The 15,297-nt window shown below is 34.8% G+C and overlaps 1 protein-coding gene across 6 annotated transcripts in view; it reads right to left on the reverse strand.

Annotated features, from left to right (window-relative positions):
* Window positions 1-596: 596 nt before the first annotated feature.
* Window positions 597-15,297, reverse strand: part of FGF12 (fibroblast growth factor 12) — a 538,421-nt gene continuing 523,720 nt past the window's right edge. For all 6 annotated transcript variants that reach the window (XM_082461586.1, XM_082461585.1, XM_082461584.1 and 3 more), the window contains one exon: window positions 597-4,511. In XM_082461586.1, coding sequence (XP_082317712.1) covers window positions 4,393-4,511 — 119 coding nt within the window. In that variant the 3' untranslated portion in view covers window positions 597-4,392. The remainder of the gene's footprint in view (window positions 4,512-15,297) is intronic.

Below are 15,297 nucleotides of genomic sequence, written 5' to 3' on the forward strand. Positions count from 1 at the left end.
TTTGGAGCAAAGACAAAGAAACATCAACTAATTCTGTCCAACTAATAAAACATCTAATGATGCAATTTCTACTATGACATTATTTTAATGTTATTATCATAGTGTTAAATATATTTTTGCTTCTGTTTGTTACTGAAGCTCAGTATATCATCCCTGAACATTAGCTATTTTCACTTAATTTAGATTTTAAATATTGAATTTTTAACTTGGGTTCCAGAAAAAAATCCTGAAAAATATCTGCATTTAGCATTTTTTTTCTTGCCCTCAACTATAAATTTTCAATCTGACATGACTTATCAGGGAATCTGTATCAGGAAGTACAGCTCTTTAACATACCTTTTTAGAAATAAAAAATAGCCACCTCTGCATCAAAGAGGGGATTCAGAATCGCTGGCATTCTGAAGGAGCATGTGTTTTGATTATTGTTCCCACCTGTTTCTTTTTTTATTATAAAGTGGCAATTTATACTATCATTAGAAATATACATTTATATATAAAGTTTTGCCTTCAAATCTCTTAATCTTTGATTACCTAGGACTAAAGACCACAAATCAAATAAAAACCCTATATAATATATCCTATTTCAGAAGCATATGTATATATACACATATTTATTTGTAGAACAATACAGTTTTAAATGTGACTCTGATTTTAAAAAATGCTATTTACAATTTTATGACAGAGAAATAATCTCAGCCTTTTATGATATTAAAATGAGCAGGGGATTTGTACGCTTGAATGTGTTTCACCTGGTGCAGATGAAGTTGAGCAACATCATGGAAAACCTTCTCAGAGCACAGCCTTATAGACAAAGCCATAAAGGCGCAATAGTAGATTTGCTATTTCTGGGTCCATGTTTTAAAACAATTACTGTTGATGTAGTCATGCTTCTCCGCCAGGGAATTAGTGGTCCCAAATTAGGACCTTCAAACTTTTCAGTACACAAAAAGACAGTCTTCATACTTTACTTTTGTCTTAATACCCTCATGTCTTACTAGTGGCACCACGGGACCACCAACCTATATACAATACCTATTAATGGCACTGTCATTTTCTTAAACAGAACAATTCTTTTCAAAGCTATCCGGATTAGAATGAGACCCATAAAGCATCATCATTTGCAACAAACTGATGTCTTTTTATTGTGCTGATCCATAATGACTAAAAATGTGCTATGAAATTCATATGTAAAATTCAAAACCCAAACTATCACTGTGATCAAGAATAGGTTGGCTTGCTGTCCTCCAGTTTCCTGAAGCACAAAATCTCTGAATTAGCAAATGGAACTTCAGCACCATTTTGTTTCTATACCTCTGACTTCTAGCTTAAACATCGAGTAAGGTATATTGACCAGAAAATTATTTTGTGAGATTCTCAGTTTTGTTTTCATTCTTAAGCCCACTGATTTTGAAACATGTTAAAATAAGGACTCTTAGAATAAACATATTTTACCTTATATTTACATAGCCAATTACAAAGCTTTACTAAAAGTCATAATTTTCCTGAGACTCTCCCAATGCATTTAAGAAAAACAAACAGGCTTATTTTACTTATAGGAGAATAAGTGATGGGTGAATTGAGACCCAGAATTTGGAATGATGAAAATCAAAGTTAAGAATTATTTTACTTGGAGTAAAACTGAAAAAAACCTGAAAAACAAACTATTTAAACTGGCTCATATTTTTGGAGGAAATAGGATAATTATATGTGTGTATTTGGTAATATTTTAAAAACCTAGACAGTGAATACTGACTTTTTCTATGAAAGGTTTTATGTACTTAAAAAGTAAGCAGCAGTTAGGCAAATGTTCACCTTGTGCTCTAAACCATAGTTTTTGTCAGGTTAATGTGTAAAAAAATACGAGGTTTCCAATTTATTCCCTGACAGTAAGTTTCCAAAACATTTTATTGTGGTGAACATTTGCTTAAATGATATGGAGAAAAACAATATACCAATTGGGTAGCTAGAACTATTTCTTCAGTGTTATCACGAAGGAGACAGATAGGAGTCTAGATGCTAAAGAATGAAGAGCCATTGAAAAAAAAGGGAAGAATTTTGTTGGAAATTCATTTCTCTACCATATTTTCCATAATATTTAACTAGATAAGATATATTCTGTCATGAAATCATCAGTGTAATTGATAACATTTTGAGAAACTGTCAATTGTGTTACTTGTGAGCTTGTGATGCCTATGTTTATGTGTGTATGTGTATATGACCGAAAAGCACAAATCATTTTATGCTAAATGAGCCTGTGACCCATTTTGTAGAAGCCTCTTTTTTATTTTTTCAAAGAAAATAAGGCTTTGTGCTTGGGATTTGTTTGATCCTGGAAGTGACAGGTGCGTTTATAATCAAGTTGAATCAAGAGTGACAAGGAGAAATACAACCAGATTTGTATTTCTTTTGACAAGGGCATTCTTTTCCTAGAAGAGTAACATTCCTTTTTTCCCTTAATTTAAATGTCTATATTTGTTACTTTTCAAGTATTTTGGTTAAACAAATATCTTTTGCAAATGTGCGTTCAAAATCCTTGCCTAGATGCATAACTTTTATTCTTTGCAACCAGTTAGACAAATTCCTCCATTTCATTTCCTGCTAACCTCCTGATAACAGAAATAGAATACTTGGTGAAGGACACGGGCCACTATTGAAGAATAATGATTGTGTAGAGTGAGGGAAACCACAGTGACTTTGAAAGAATACAGCAACCAACAGCAAGGTCATTGAAGTGAGGGCCTAGAGTTTCTGCAAAGTGGATATATTTTAGGGAGTATTTGGAACAATACATGCTGGACGGTAGAGCTACAGGAGAAGTAACATGCTAAGTCTTCTCATTGATAATATCCATAAATCTGCATATATTTTTTAACATCCTCTTTAGTTTTGTTTTGATTTGGATGTCTCTACACCATTCCTGATTTGTAGGACTAAGTAGATCTATTTTTTTCCAAGGCAATTGTATAACGTTCAATTCTTCCTTAACATTTTTCTAACACTTTAGTATTCCTAAATATGTATTTGCCTAGTCTTACACCGAGGTGGTTTTTTTTTTGGGGGGGGGGGACTACTTTAAGCCGCTCACACAACCCTGTCTGTTGGAGCCATGGCTGTTAATTCCGTATTATTTCTCTATGTCCCTTGAAAATTCAGCGCATTACAAGTTTCCTTCTATGTTCTAGGAGACAGACTGATTTTCAACTAGATTTATAAATGAGGATATATAGTAACAAACGATTCATTGGCTTCATAAGGTAGTAAGTTAGGAATTTCACAGCCATGCCTCCCAATTCCTTGGTGAAGTTTGGAAAATGCTACATACAGAAAACTCTGGTAAGGTACAAAGACAAATACAATTTGCTTTCATCAATTTCTTAGGATTTATTTCCTTATGTAAAACCCCTCTTCCTTCTTTCCTGCTGCAAGAGATGGTATAAAACTCTCTAAGACAGCTAGACATGCACCTATACCCTCAAAGGTGTCCACAAAGTAAAAATTGAGACCAAAATGGAATGAGCACATAACTTATTTATCACTGCCTGGGCATGGCAATGACAAAGAATTCCTAAAAGTTGCATCAGCCTTAAAACATGAGATTTTTTCTAAATGGCTAAAGAAAAAAAATGAGCCCCTGAATTAATACCTTTGAAAAAAATATGATATTGTCCTAGTAGAATCTGAAACTCTTTTTAGGAAGGAATGAAATCAGCTAATAGCATTAAATTCAACATAAGGCTAACCTTTGCATGAAACAATCTTAAATATCGATTTCAAGAATAAAATTTTAAACTCTTCTTGATGTTAAATGATTTCTGGCTATATACCTTATAGGCAATAGGAGAATCTATAATTCATACATGTTCAATATCATGGTAAAAAAAAAATCCTGGAAACAGGATGTAATAATGTGTCAATTCCAGATGTCCAAAGAAAATACAAATTCAAAACAAAACACACACCAGAGAATTATCCAGAGTTTAAGGTATTTAGGGTATTACATTGATTTGTAAGTTCAATTTTCCAAAACCCTTTTCTTTAAGGTAATAATTTTATTTCATCTTTATGATAGTTATGCCTTCATTACAATTAGCCCTCTATTAATAACAACACAGTTTATTTTAATGCTTGTGGAGTCTTGATTTATTTTTTCCTCTGCTTTAGGTGTGCTAATCTTTGTGCATGTGCATTTTTCTACCACATTGCAACAGACAAGCTTTGGTTCGATTTTCTTATCCTACACAAAGGAAGATTTTGAGTGCAGAATCTTAGCCACTGGGTCTTGGGTTGCCATTTTATTTTCCTCTCCTTGGGTGGACTTATTGGAAGGAAATGGGTAAAGGGCAAGAGGAGAAAAGGAAGGGATGAGAGAGGGATGAAGGGGAGAGTTCTCAGCTATGTTGAATCTTGATTCACAACTTTGCCTCCATTCATGGTTGGTGTACCGGAACTTTTCCTCGAACGCCCCTGTTTTTCTCCAATCTCATGTAGCGATGGCTCTCTGTACATACACACTGGAAGGCAAAAATCACATTAATTACTCGTTACAATAGTGGACATAAATTTGGCCTCAATAAACAGCTCAATTTTGACTTTATAATATTGTTCACTCTCATCACTAGCTCTTCCTCCTATTGTGAAAACGAGTTTTAACTTAAAACATTTAATGGATACACATAATTCTCTTCTAGTTCTATCAGTCACAACCTTTTAAGTCTTCCCGAACGGCAGACACGTGTAGATAAGGCTTAAGTTTTTACTGTCTACTAACCTATATAATAGGATTTTCATCTAGAGTTAGAGGAGACATTGGGAGTATAACATTTAAAGGGTAGAAAGAGATATTTTGTTTTTTAGCCTTTAGCCTGAAATCTTGTTCGGGTAGGGAAAAAATTCTTATTTACATGATCCTAATCTTTACCCTACTGCGAGAAATATGACATTGTTTTATCAAATTGAAATATTTATTGCCAACTTTCAGGGTATTCATCGATAGTTATTCATCAATAGGAAATGTGATCATGCAACCATGAGATTTCAGTTCACATCTATATAAACACTTCCTTTTATCTCTATTGTTTTGTCTGGCTCTAAAGCTCAGTCATCTGTGAATTATCGTGGCTCTTGCTAGATTATTGCATAGAAAGAAAAATGTTTTTCAATTCACAAAGATAAGATAGGATTTATTAGCGTATTGAGTCCATTAAAACAGATTCATTTTACTGTTGTGAGACAAATGTGACTGTATATGAGCATATGAAATATTTACTTAAATATCAGGAGGTATTTTTATCCTTGACTTAGGAACAAACAGTTGCGTACTCCCATCTATCGAACAATCAGTACAATACCTTGGTAATCTGAATGTTATTTCCAATCAAATTGCTTCCGCCGCTGGGCTTTGCCCTGGAACTGGAGACCCGAGCATAGCCATGAATAAATAGATGTCGCATGGTGGTTAAGAGCACGAATCTGGGAGCCACACTGCCTGGTCTACATCCTTAGCCACTTTCTAGCTCTGCCTAATGGACACACAGTAAGCATCCAAAGATGTATAAGAAGAATGAATGAGCTGATCTTTTCATGAATATTTTGAATAAAAGATTTCAGAGAACATACTGATAAATTGTTGTGGTTGAAGGTATATTCTAAATCCAAAACTAGATTAAGAGAGTTAAGATACAAGTAAGCTTCTCCTCAGACTAGTTCAGTGATGAAGAGATAGGTCTCTTCCAACATCTCAGTAGTAGGGCTTCTTAAATGTCCATGTGCATCTGAATCACCTAGGGGTATTGTTAAAATGAAGACTCTGATTCAGAAGGTCTACAGTGGGCTTGAGATTCTGCATTTTTAATAAGTGCCCAGGTGATCCTGATGCTGGCAAAACCTTAACCACACTGTGGCCAGTACAAAATATATATATAAAGCATGTTTGTTAAGTATATTGTGCACAATTATTATACATATATATTTTTAAATGAGATTTTAAAATATTTCAGTTATTGCACTGAATGGTGCCTCCAATATCCTCAAAGGACTAACTGCCTTTGGCCTCACTAGCAAAGTATACAGAGGAAACTAGAAAGAATTGATCCTGTAATTTTCAGATGGTGCCAGTAGGTAATTCAAACTTCTACCTTTCTTTTACAAAAGACAGAAGATCCTTAAGATTCTATTGAAATCTTGAAATTCCTCAAGTCTAAGGTCTGTTACCTATATTTCTGTTATACACAAGTATTAAAATCCCCCAAATTAAAAAAATATGTTTATATGTGCAAAATATAGCCATGTATTTATAACTGGTTAGTGCACAGGGGAACTCAGAAGTAATGAAGTGATTCAGTTGGAAAGTTATTCATATGATGCCATAAAGCAGTTTTTCCCTACTCTGTCACCTAATCAGTTGTGAAAATCCCCAGACCTGACTACCGACTGCTAAATCATCTCAAAGAATGAAAAAAAAAAATTTAAAAATACACACAATAGATTTTGACACGCGAATTTCTTAAACTTCAACTTACAGGCACTTGAAGAATATTACTCTTTAATTTCCATTAAATAATATAGTTTATAGTTTTTGTATCTGAATTTCTTACTGTTGCAATTTCTTTTTTGTTTCCTTGTATCATAGATTCTACTCAAGACATTTGTTTTTAACCTTTATCTTTTTTTTTTTTTTGGCTATTTCTCACTTACACATAAAATACTTAAACTATGACAACACAAAATGTTGCCATTATAATTATCATTGTAGATAGCTTTTCTAATAACTTAACCCTGCTGACCATCCTAGTATCAAGTCCCTGTAGAGTTTTCCAAACTGGCATCTAAAATTTTTCAGTATTTCAAAAAGAACAAAACTCACTAGTGTCATAGCAAAATGTGCAACTTGCTCTTCTTCTATCAATCACTAATTTTCCAATATTTCCATTAAATGGAGTAATAAAATTCCAGGTTTTGAAAAATATATCTTATTATATATCGTAGCTGGAAAATTAAGAGTAATTAAACCAATAGATTCAATTTAATTTCTTGGGCTTTAATTTTCATTGTTATTTACAGACTCTCAGATGCCAGTAATACTACCTAACTTAAGAAGTTGACAAATCAAGGGGTATGAAACTCAATCAAGTTTTAGAATTAAAATGTAATTAAGAGACCATGATCCAATTAGAAAGCAAAGAAAGAAAGGACAAAACACTTCTCTTCAGGAATGTAACCTCCTTTGATAGTTGTATTAACACTCCATAACTGTGCTATTCTGTCTGAATGGTACATAACAAAATGATGACACAAAATACAAGAAGAAAACAAGAAGGCATAAGTGTTCTATGAAGTGCATTATAAGCTCAAAACGTAAACCCAAATCACTGTGATGTACACAATAACCACAATCATAACCTCTTAAATAAACCTTTAATCCCATCAATAAATCTATTTCAGAATTTTCAAAGCCATTTTATTTATTTATTTTTTATAGGCAAATTGTCTTTTAATGAATTGTACCAACAGATAGAATTTTACATTTAACCCTAACTGGGACTTGGACTTCTTCCCAGGCACTGAATGATCCCAGAGAGACTAGATTGTAGCATAGAACCCGCGCTGGCATTTGATTGTGAAGATTTTCCTGGATGCTGCTGGGGAGTGCCAAAACCTCCCCAAATGGAAATTCAAAGCCATTGTAAACTGACCAACTCATTTGATAATTACAATAACCAGGTGAATAAAGTAGGTGAGAAATTCTTATCCCCGTTTTTTAAACATAAAAGAAACTAAGCAACTTCCCTAAAGTCAGATGGTGAGTAGTAGCAGAGCCAGATGGGAGTATAGGATTTCGAGGTCCTAGTCAAAAGTTTTTAATAAAAGCAAAAAAACAATTCATCAAATAAACGGTATAGATGACTGTCTATATACCAACGTTTAAGTTATTTCTGTATATTAATGTAGATCCAAGTTGGCTTCACCTCTACCAAATATTACTAATGTCATCCAAAAATGGTAATGAAAACAAATTCGGGATGCCTATTATAAAATAAATAATTAAATAACAAGTGTTAAGTGTTGGCAAGTAGGTGGAGAAACTGGAACCACTGTACATTGCTGGCAGGAATTTAAAATGGACAGCCACTGTGAAAAACAATATGGTGAGTTCCTCAAAAAATCAAGCATAGAATTACCATATGATCCAGAAATTCCACCTCTGGATATACACCCAAGAGAAATAAAAGCAGGGACGTGAACAGGTATTTGTACACCCGTGTTCAAGGCAGCATTACTTACAATAGCCAAAAGGTGGAGGCACATTTGGTTGGTTGAACAAATGAACAGATACACAAAATGTGTTATATATATACAATGAAATATTCTTCAACTTTAAAAAAGAAGAAAGTCCTGACACAAACATGGATGAACCTTGAGGAACTAAGGCTATGTGAAATAAGCTAGGCACAAAAGGACAAATATTTTATGATTCCATTTATGTGAGATGCCTAGAGTAGTCATTAATAGAGACAGAAAGTAGAATGGTGGTTGCGGGACACTGAGGGAAGGGAGGATGGGAGTAAATACTTAATGGGTGCAGCGTTTCAGTTGGGGAAGATGTAAAAGTTTTGGGGATGGATGGTGGTGATGGCTGCACAACACAGGCATGTACTTAATGGCACTGAAATGTACTCTTTTTTTTTTTTTTTTAATTGGAGTATAATTGTTTCTCCCTTTGGGATTCCAATTAGATAAGTATTATATCTTCTCACTCCTTCTTCTGTATGTCTTGAACTCTGTGATATTTTCTATCTCCTCTGCCCTTTTGTCTACATACTCAAGAGTTTCTGTTTTTTAGATCGCAGTTATTTTTTTATTGGAGTATAATTGCTTTACAATGTTGTGTTAGTTTCTGCTGTACAATGAAGTGAGTCAGCTATAAGTATACATATATCCTCTTCCTCTTGGACCTCCCCCCCATCCCACCCATCTAGGTCATCACAGAGGACCAAGCTGAGCTCCCTGTGCTATACTGCAGGTTCCCACTAGCTATCTATTTTACACACGGTAGTGTATTAATGTCAAACCTAATCTCCCAATTTATCCCACTCTCCCCTTCCCCTACTGTGTCCACACATATGTTCTCTATGCTTGCATCTCTATTCTTGCCCTGCAAATAGGTTCACCTGTACCATTTTTCTAGATTCCACACATATGTCTTAATATAAATATTTGTTTTTCTCTTTCTGACTTACTTCACTCTGTATGACAGACTCTAGGTCCATCATTGCAGCATTATTTACAATAGCCAGGACATGGAGACAACCTATATGTCCATCAACAGATGAATGGATAAAGAAGATGTGGTACATATATACAATGGAATATTACTCAGCCATAAATAGGAACAAAATTGGGTCCTTTGTAGAGATGTGGATGGACTGAGAAATGTACTGTTAAATTGGTTAAAATGGTAAATTTTATGTTGTGTATATTTTGTACAACATAATTAACAATTATACATAATTTTAAAAAAATCACACACACAGAAACAAACACCCTGAGTGTAGGCTGTAAACAAAGAAGTGACTATTAAAGCCAGAGATGTCCTATTTTCATGGGAAGAGCCAAAAATTCCCCAGTAGTCAACAATATTAGTCTTAGGACTGTACTGCAAAAGAGAGAATTGAGATATACTGAGGGTACAGGGTTGGTGAGAGGATAGGAAAATCTGATGAGAACATCCTAGGACTGTGCTACCTAATACAGTATCCATTTTGCCATATGTGATCATTGAGCACTTAAAATGTGGCTAGTCCTAATTCAGATGTGCTAGAAGTACAAAATAAATACTGAATTTTAAAGACCACACAAAAATTAAATATCTCAGTAATAATGCTTCATATTGATTACATATTGAAACGACATTTTGAATATACTGGGTTGAATACATTATTAAAATTTATTTCATGTTTGTTTTTATTTTTTAAATATGATTACCAGAAAAGTTTAAATTACATATGTAGCTTGTATTATATTTCAATTACACAGCGCTGTCTTAGAAGTTTGCTGTTCTCTGTAAAAGAAGTGTCTTGATTAGAGTCAAAGCTATGAATTACTATATGATGGGGAAGGGAGTTGAGGAAACTTCCTGAACTGATTGGACCTGACCTCCATAGGCAAACTTAGGAGAGACAGAGTATCTTAGATTTCTTTGATGGAATGAACTGGTTCACAAAACATTTATTGGCCCTTTTAACTTGGCTTAACTATTAAAAATATTGTATCATTTTGATTCTATTACTGTCTTTTCATTTCTTTCTCTCCTCAAATTCCAGTTACTCTTTTGCTGACTAATATCCAGAGATGAATTTGTTTCACCATTAATTTGTTCATTTATTTTATGAACAGGTACAAATTACTCTGTACAAGGCGCTCTGCTAGATTCTGCAGCGACTGCAAGAAATGCTCTCTTGATTCCTGTCCTCAAGGTGCTCAAGGCTAAGAAAGAGAGCACAGGCATTCACACAAATCACAGGGTAGAAAGGGCCATAGCAGAGTTTAATGGAAATGTGTATATAAAATAGTTCTTTGATGTTGATTTAGCCTTGAAGGATGCAGAGGATTTAGAGAAATGGATGAGCTACTAAATAAGAATGAAGGGATGAAGCGCAGGTTGTATAAGAGAAACAGTGACCATTTGAAGAATGGGGTAAAACTGAGAGGTGGCGAGGGATGAGAGGGGCAGGGTCAACTTGAATCAGACCTCCTGAATCCAGGCCAGAGGATTTAAGCCATGATCCTGATACATATCAGCCTTGATTTGTTAGTGAATGAACAGTTAATAATATGTCCATCAAATATATGAGTGTATAGGGAAAAATCTATTTATTCAATCTCTTTATCTAGAAAAATGTCTAAATATGTTTACATGACATTCATACAGCCAGTCAGGGTAGTCAAGAAAAATCAAACTGAATCTTACTGCATAGATTACATAAGAAATGGTTGGCAGCGTTTCAAACTTTTATGAGTTGTTCTGATGCCTTGCAAACACCGTCTTAATTTCTTAGGAACAAACCTAGCTGGGCGCCATGATGTTTGAGACCAGCTGCTTATCTCCTATACAGTTGGCTTTCTGTATCTGTGGGTTCTACATCTTCAGAGTCAACCAACTGCGGATTGAAAAATATTCAATTAAAAAATTCCAGAAAGTTCCAAAAAGCAAAACTTGAATTTGCCCTGCTCTGGCAACTATTTACATAGCATTTACATTGTATTAGGTATTATAAATAATTTAGAGATGATTCAAAGTTTACAGGAGGATGTGTAGGTTATATGCAAATACTATGCCATTTTATATAAGGGACTTGAGCATCTGCAGATTTTAGTATCCACAGGGATTCCTGGAACGAATCCCCTGCAAATACTGAGGGATGACTGTACTCAACATCTAACACATTTCAAATACCATGACTCTGACTGCAATTGAAAAGTGGGGCTTTCTTTGTTAAACTAACTAACATGTTGAGAATGGTTATCCTTTTGTTTTGGGGGAAGCGTAATTTAGCTTAGCACTTAAGACGACTAAACAAACAACAAATTATAAATCAAGAATTACTAATCCCACATATGAGACTCCTGTATACTGTACAGTAAAAATTAATTGCAATTTTTTTTACAGCTACCAGTACTAGAATTTGGAGTTCTGGTATTAATTTCCAATCATATACTACTAAGCAATTCTGAGAAACCTTTAAGCAACATTTCTAGGGAACTGTCGAGGTTCTGATATTCAACAATTATATAAATTCTATAGCTCCTAAATTGTGCTTCTCAAATTATTACTGTCCCATACAAGATTAAGTTTTTTTCTTCCCATTAATAAGTTCCTTATTAATAATTGCAAAGCACCCTAGTCTCTTGGTTTACAGTAGTTCAAAGGACTAAAATGGTATTTAAGAAGGGGCTTTTCCATCACTTTCTTTTACTATAAGCTATTATTTCATTAGAAAATAGAGTTTTTAGTCAATGCTTTAGAAGTTTTTTAAAATCCTTGAATATTTTCTTCCCAAGTGCTCTGTTTTATGCATTCTGGGGCACTATAGCTATGAGAGCAAAGTTTGATATTCTAGTTATTTTGATGAGGAGTAATTTCCAAATTGAGAATAAAGTGAAAAAACAAACAAAAACTCCAACTCCCTCTCGTTCTTGTCCTCCCAGCTCCCCAGACCTGTTTCACAGAAACTCAGATTCAGTGCCCTGCAGATTTAACAACTGGAAACCAATCGAGTGAGGGGAACTTGGGATATAACTACCTATTTCTCATTCAGGACCTTGCGGGCTCCACTTGTGATACAGGCTTTATTTTCAGTGGGCATGATTTAACGGCCAGCTGTTGGTATGGAACTGGTTTCTAACTGTGTTTCTTTCTGATTTAATTTTATACTATCTTTCCAACAAAGTTCCAATATCCAAATTTCAAGAATGTTCAGTGTCCTGATAATGCAATACTTGCATGATTCACAGCGTTACATCTCTTTCATTTGGCTCTTCTGGGTTGTCCTGATCATATTTCTTGCCCTCTTTCCTCTTTAAAGTATGAAAAAATATACTTGCTCTTTTTTCCAGCCCACAGAATGTTTTTGAGATAAATATTCTTCTTCTTCTAACATATGTGGTATCATAATAGTTTTGGATAAATGGTAAAAAGGAGATAATGCTCTGAAAAGGGAAGTATTGTTGTATGGCTCTTTAGATCTCTTTCTTCAAATCAGTTTTCTATTTTTCCTCTATTATATATGTTTCAATTTCTTCCTCTTCTTCCCCCTCCCCCCTCCTCCTCTTCTTCCTTCTCTTCTTCTTTTTCTTCTGAATGTTTCTTTTTATTCATGTTTTGACTTTTCTTGATTTATAGTATATTGAAGCAGAGGGATCTATCCCAGCTTTCAGAATAAGAATGAGGTAGAGATTTCATGAGAGAATATTCTTCCTCATTTGCAGACACAAGGACAAGCGCGGATTTCTAATAACATAGCCAACGTTATGTATTACCTTAAGACATAGCATCTGCTAGGAATCCCCAGTTCACCCCTTTAATGTGAACGGAACACACTCGTATGATGGACCCTAGTCACTTAGTGACTTGGCGTAGTGAAGGCTGTCATTTTCACAGCTGCCTGAGATGCAGTGGTCCATTTTTCTGTAGAAAGCCCTGCAGTCCTGTTATCAAATAAAATGCTACACTTGGTCATAACAAGACCATAAGCTACCAACCTTGTAATAATATATGGTATTTGCTCAACTTATTTTTTGCTTTACTTTTAAATGCAAGATTGTGCCATTAGAAAAGAAAAGGACCAAATACATATCACTGGGCTTTGAAGTCTTATTAAAAATAAATCCATCCTCTCTTTGTAAGATTAGTTATGGGTCTTTCCAGGGCAGGCTTTCCACTTAATATTTTTCTATTATATTCTTTCACTGGTACCTCTGCTGCAAATGCAGTTATCAGAATAGGCAGGCGTCCCTTGCCATTATAATAACTCAGATTCCCTGTTTGCAACTTTTAATGTTCAACAATCAGTTTTATGTTAGTTATCACAAATTTCTCTTGGAAAACTTAAACTAAAATAATGCCTTTCTTAAAAGTATGAAAAAGTGACATCTTAGGGGTTGCTGTTATTTATAAATCAAACAACAATAATAAACCAGGTTTCAGGTACCATCCCAGGGTATTCTCCTTCTAAGTAGCCACTGTCCTCTTAATCATAGTTAATATTAACTGAGCACTTACTAAACATCTGCACTTTATATACAGTAAGTTTATTTTAAATGACCCTAAAAGGTGGATACTTTAATTGACCTCTTTCACAGTTAAGGAAACTGAAGAGCAAAAAGGGTAGTTTGTTCAAAGCAGTGCACTGACACAGGCAAAATCTGCATTCAAATTCACGTGTGAGTAGCTGCAGGACTCCTGCCCTAAGGTTATAGTCAAATAGTTTAAAGAGTTTGGAGAAAAACAACATTTAATTGCTTGGTCTCAGTCAAAGTCTTGACCCCAAACCTCCGGGGTGCTCAGCGCTTTGTAGAGTCCTACTGCATTTTTCTACCCAATTTCCTCTCATTCTTCCCAAGTGACTATTCCATACTTCTCTTCCCTCCTCAAACTTTGAAAACTGCCTCAGACCCTCCTCAGACTCAGGTAACAGGCTTGCCTTCTTTCTTTTCTCTTCTTGTCTTTTCTTCTCTTTTTCTCCCTCTCCCTTTATCCTTCCCTCCTTTCTTCCCTCCCTTCCTTCCTTTTCATCAATAAATTACCATGCTTTGTATTTCCCTTAGAAAAGAAATGCAGAAGAGAAAGTTTTCATATTTCCACCACAAAAGTTACCAAGCCTCACACATCTGCTCATACATGTTCTGGCTCCCTGCTTGTTAAAATGCTTGAACTCTTCCTGTTTCTATTTAAATCTAGCCCTCCCCTTGACATGTGTGTCCTTGATCCCATCCCCGCTGGTCAGTGTTATTCAGTGACCCTCTCTCCTATAATACCAATTTTCACTTCTCTCCCATCAGTCTATAAATACGTTGTAACAGTTTTAAACGAATAAACCTCACCATGCAACCACCATGTTTCTCTCCACCTTGTGCCCCATTTCTCTACCTCCCTTTTATAACAGGACTCCTCAGAAGTGTCATTTAATATTACTTTCTTCTTTTCTTTACCTCCTGTTATAACTTGAATCTACTCCAATTAGACTTAGTCCCCACTACCTCACTGAAATCACTCCTGTCAAGTCACTATTGAACATATGTTCCAATCCCAATGGTCAATCCTCATTCACCAGCTTGCTGGACACTCTAGCAGTATTTGGTAATGGTAACAGTTCTTGTCTTAGTTTTGCTTCTTTCTAGCTGAATGGACCTGGGTGAGTTATGTAACCTCTCTTAAACTCAGTTTCCTCATGTTTAAAATTGGGATGATATTCTTAATCTGCATCCTTCCAAATGTCAGTGACTATCAAATTATACTCCTGTTAAGGAAGAATGCTGAAAATAACAACAAATCATCCAAATGTAAAGTAGTACAACTGCTACTAATGATTACTTTTATATTACTGCTGGATTCTTGTAAATCATTTAAAAATTGAAAATTCTGATAGTTATGGAAGAACTAGGTGTAAATCTTTAAGTGTCAACATTACTCTGGAATGGAGAGCTGGAAAACTTGAGTGGAGGGCAATTGTAGTTGTTGCTGACAGATTCTGTTTTCCAAATGGAGGCAAGATAACTACAGTTTCTAATAAAACTCATAAA

This window comes from Balaenoptera physalus, assembly GCF_965194825.1.
Source record: "Balaenoptera physalus genome assembly, chromosome: 4".
NCBI lineage: Eukaryota > Metazoa > Chordata > Mammalia > Artiodactyla > Balaenopteridae > Balaenoptera > Balaenoptera physalus.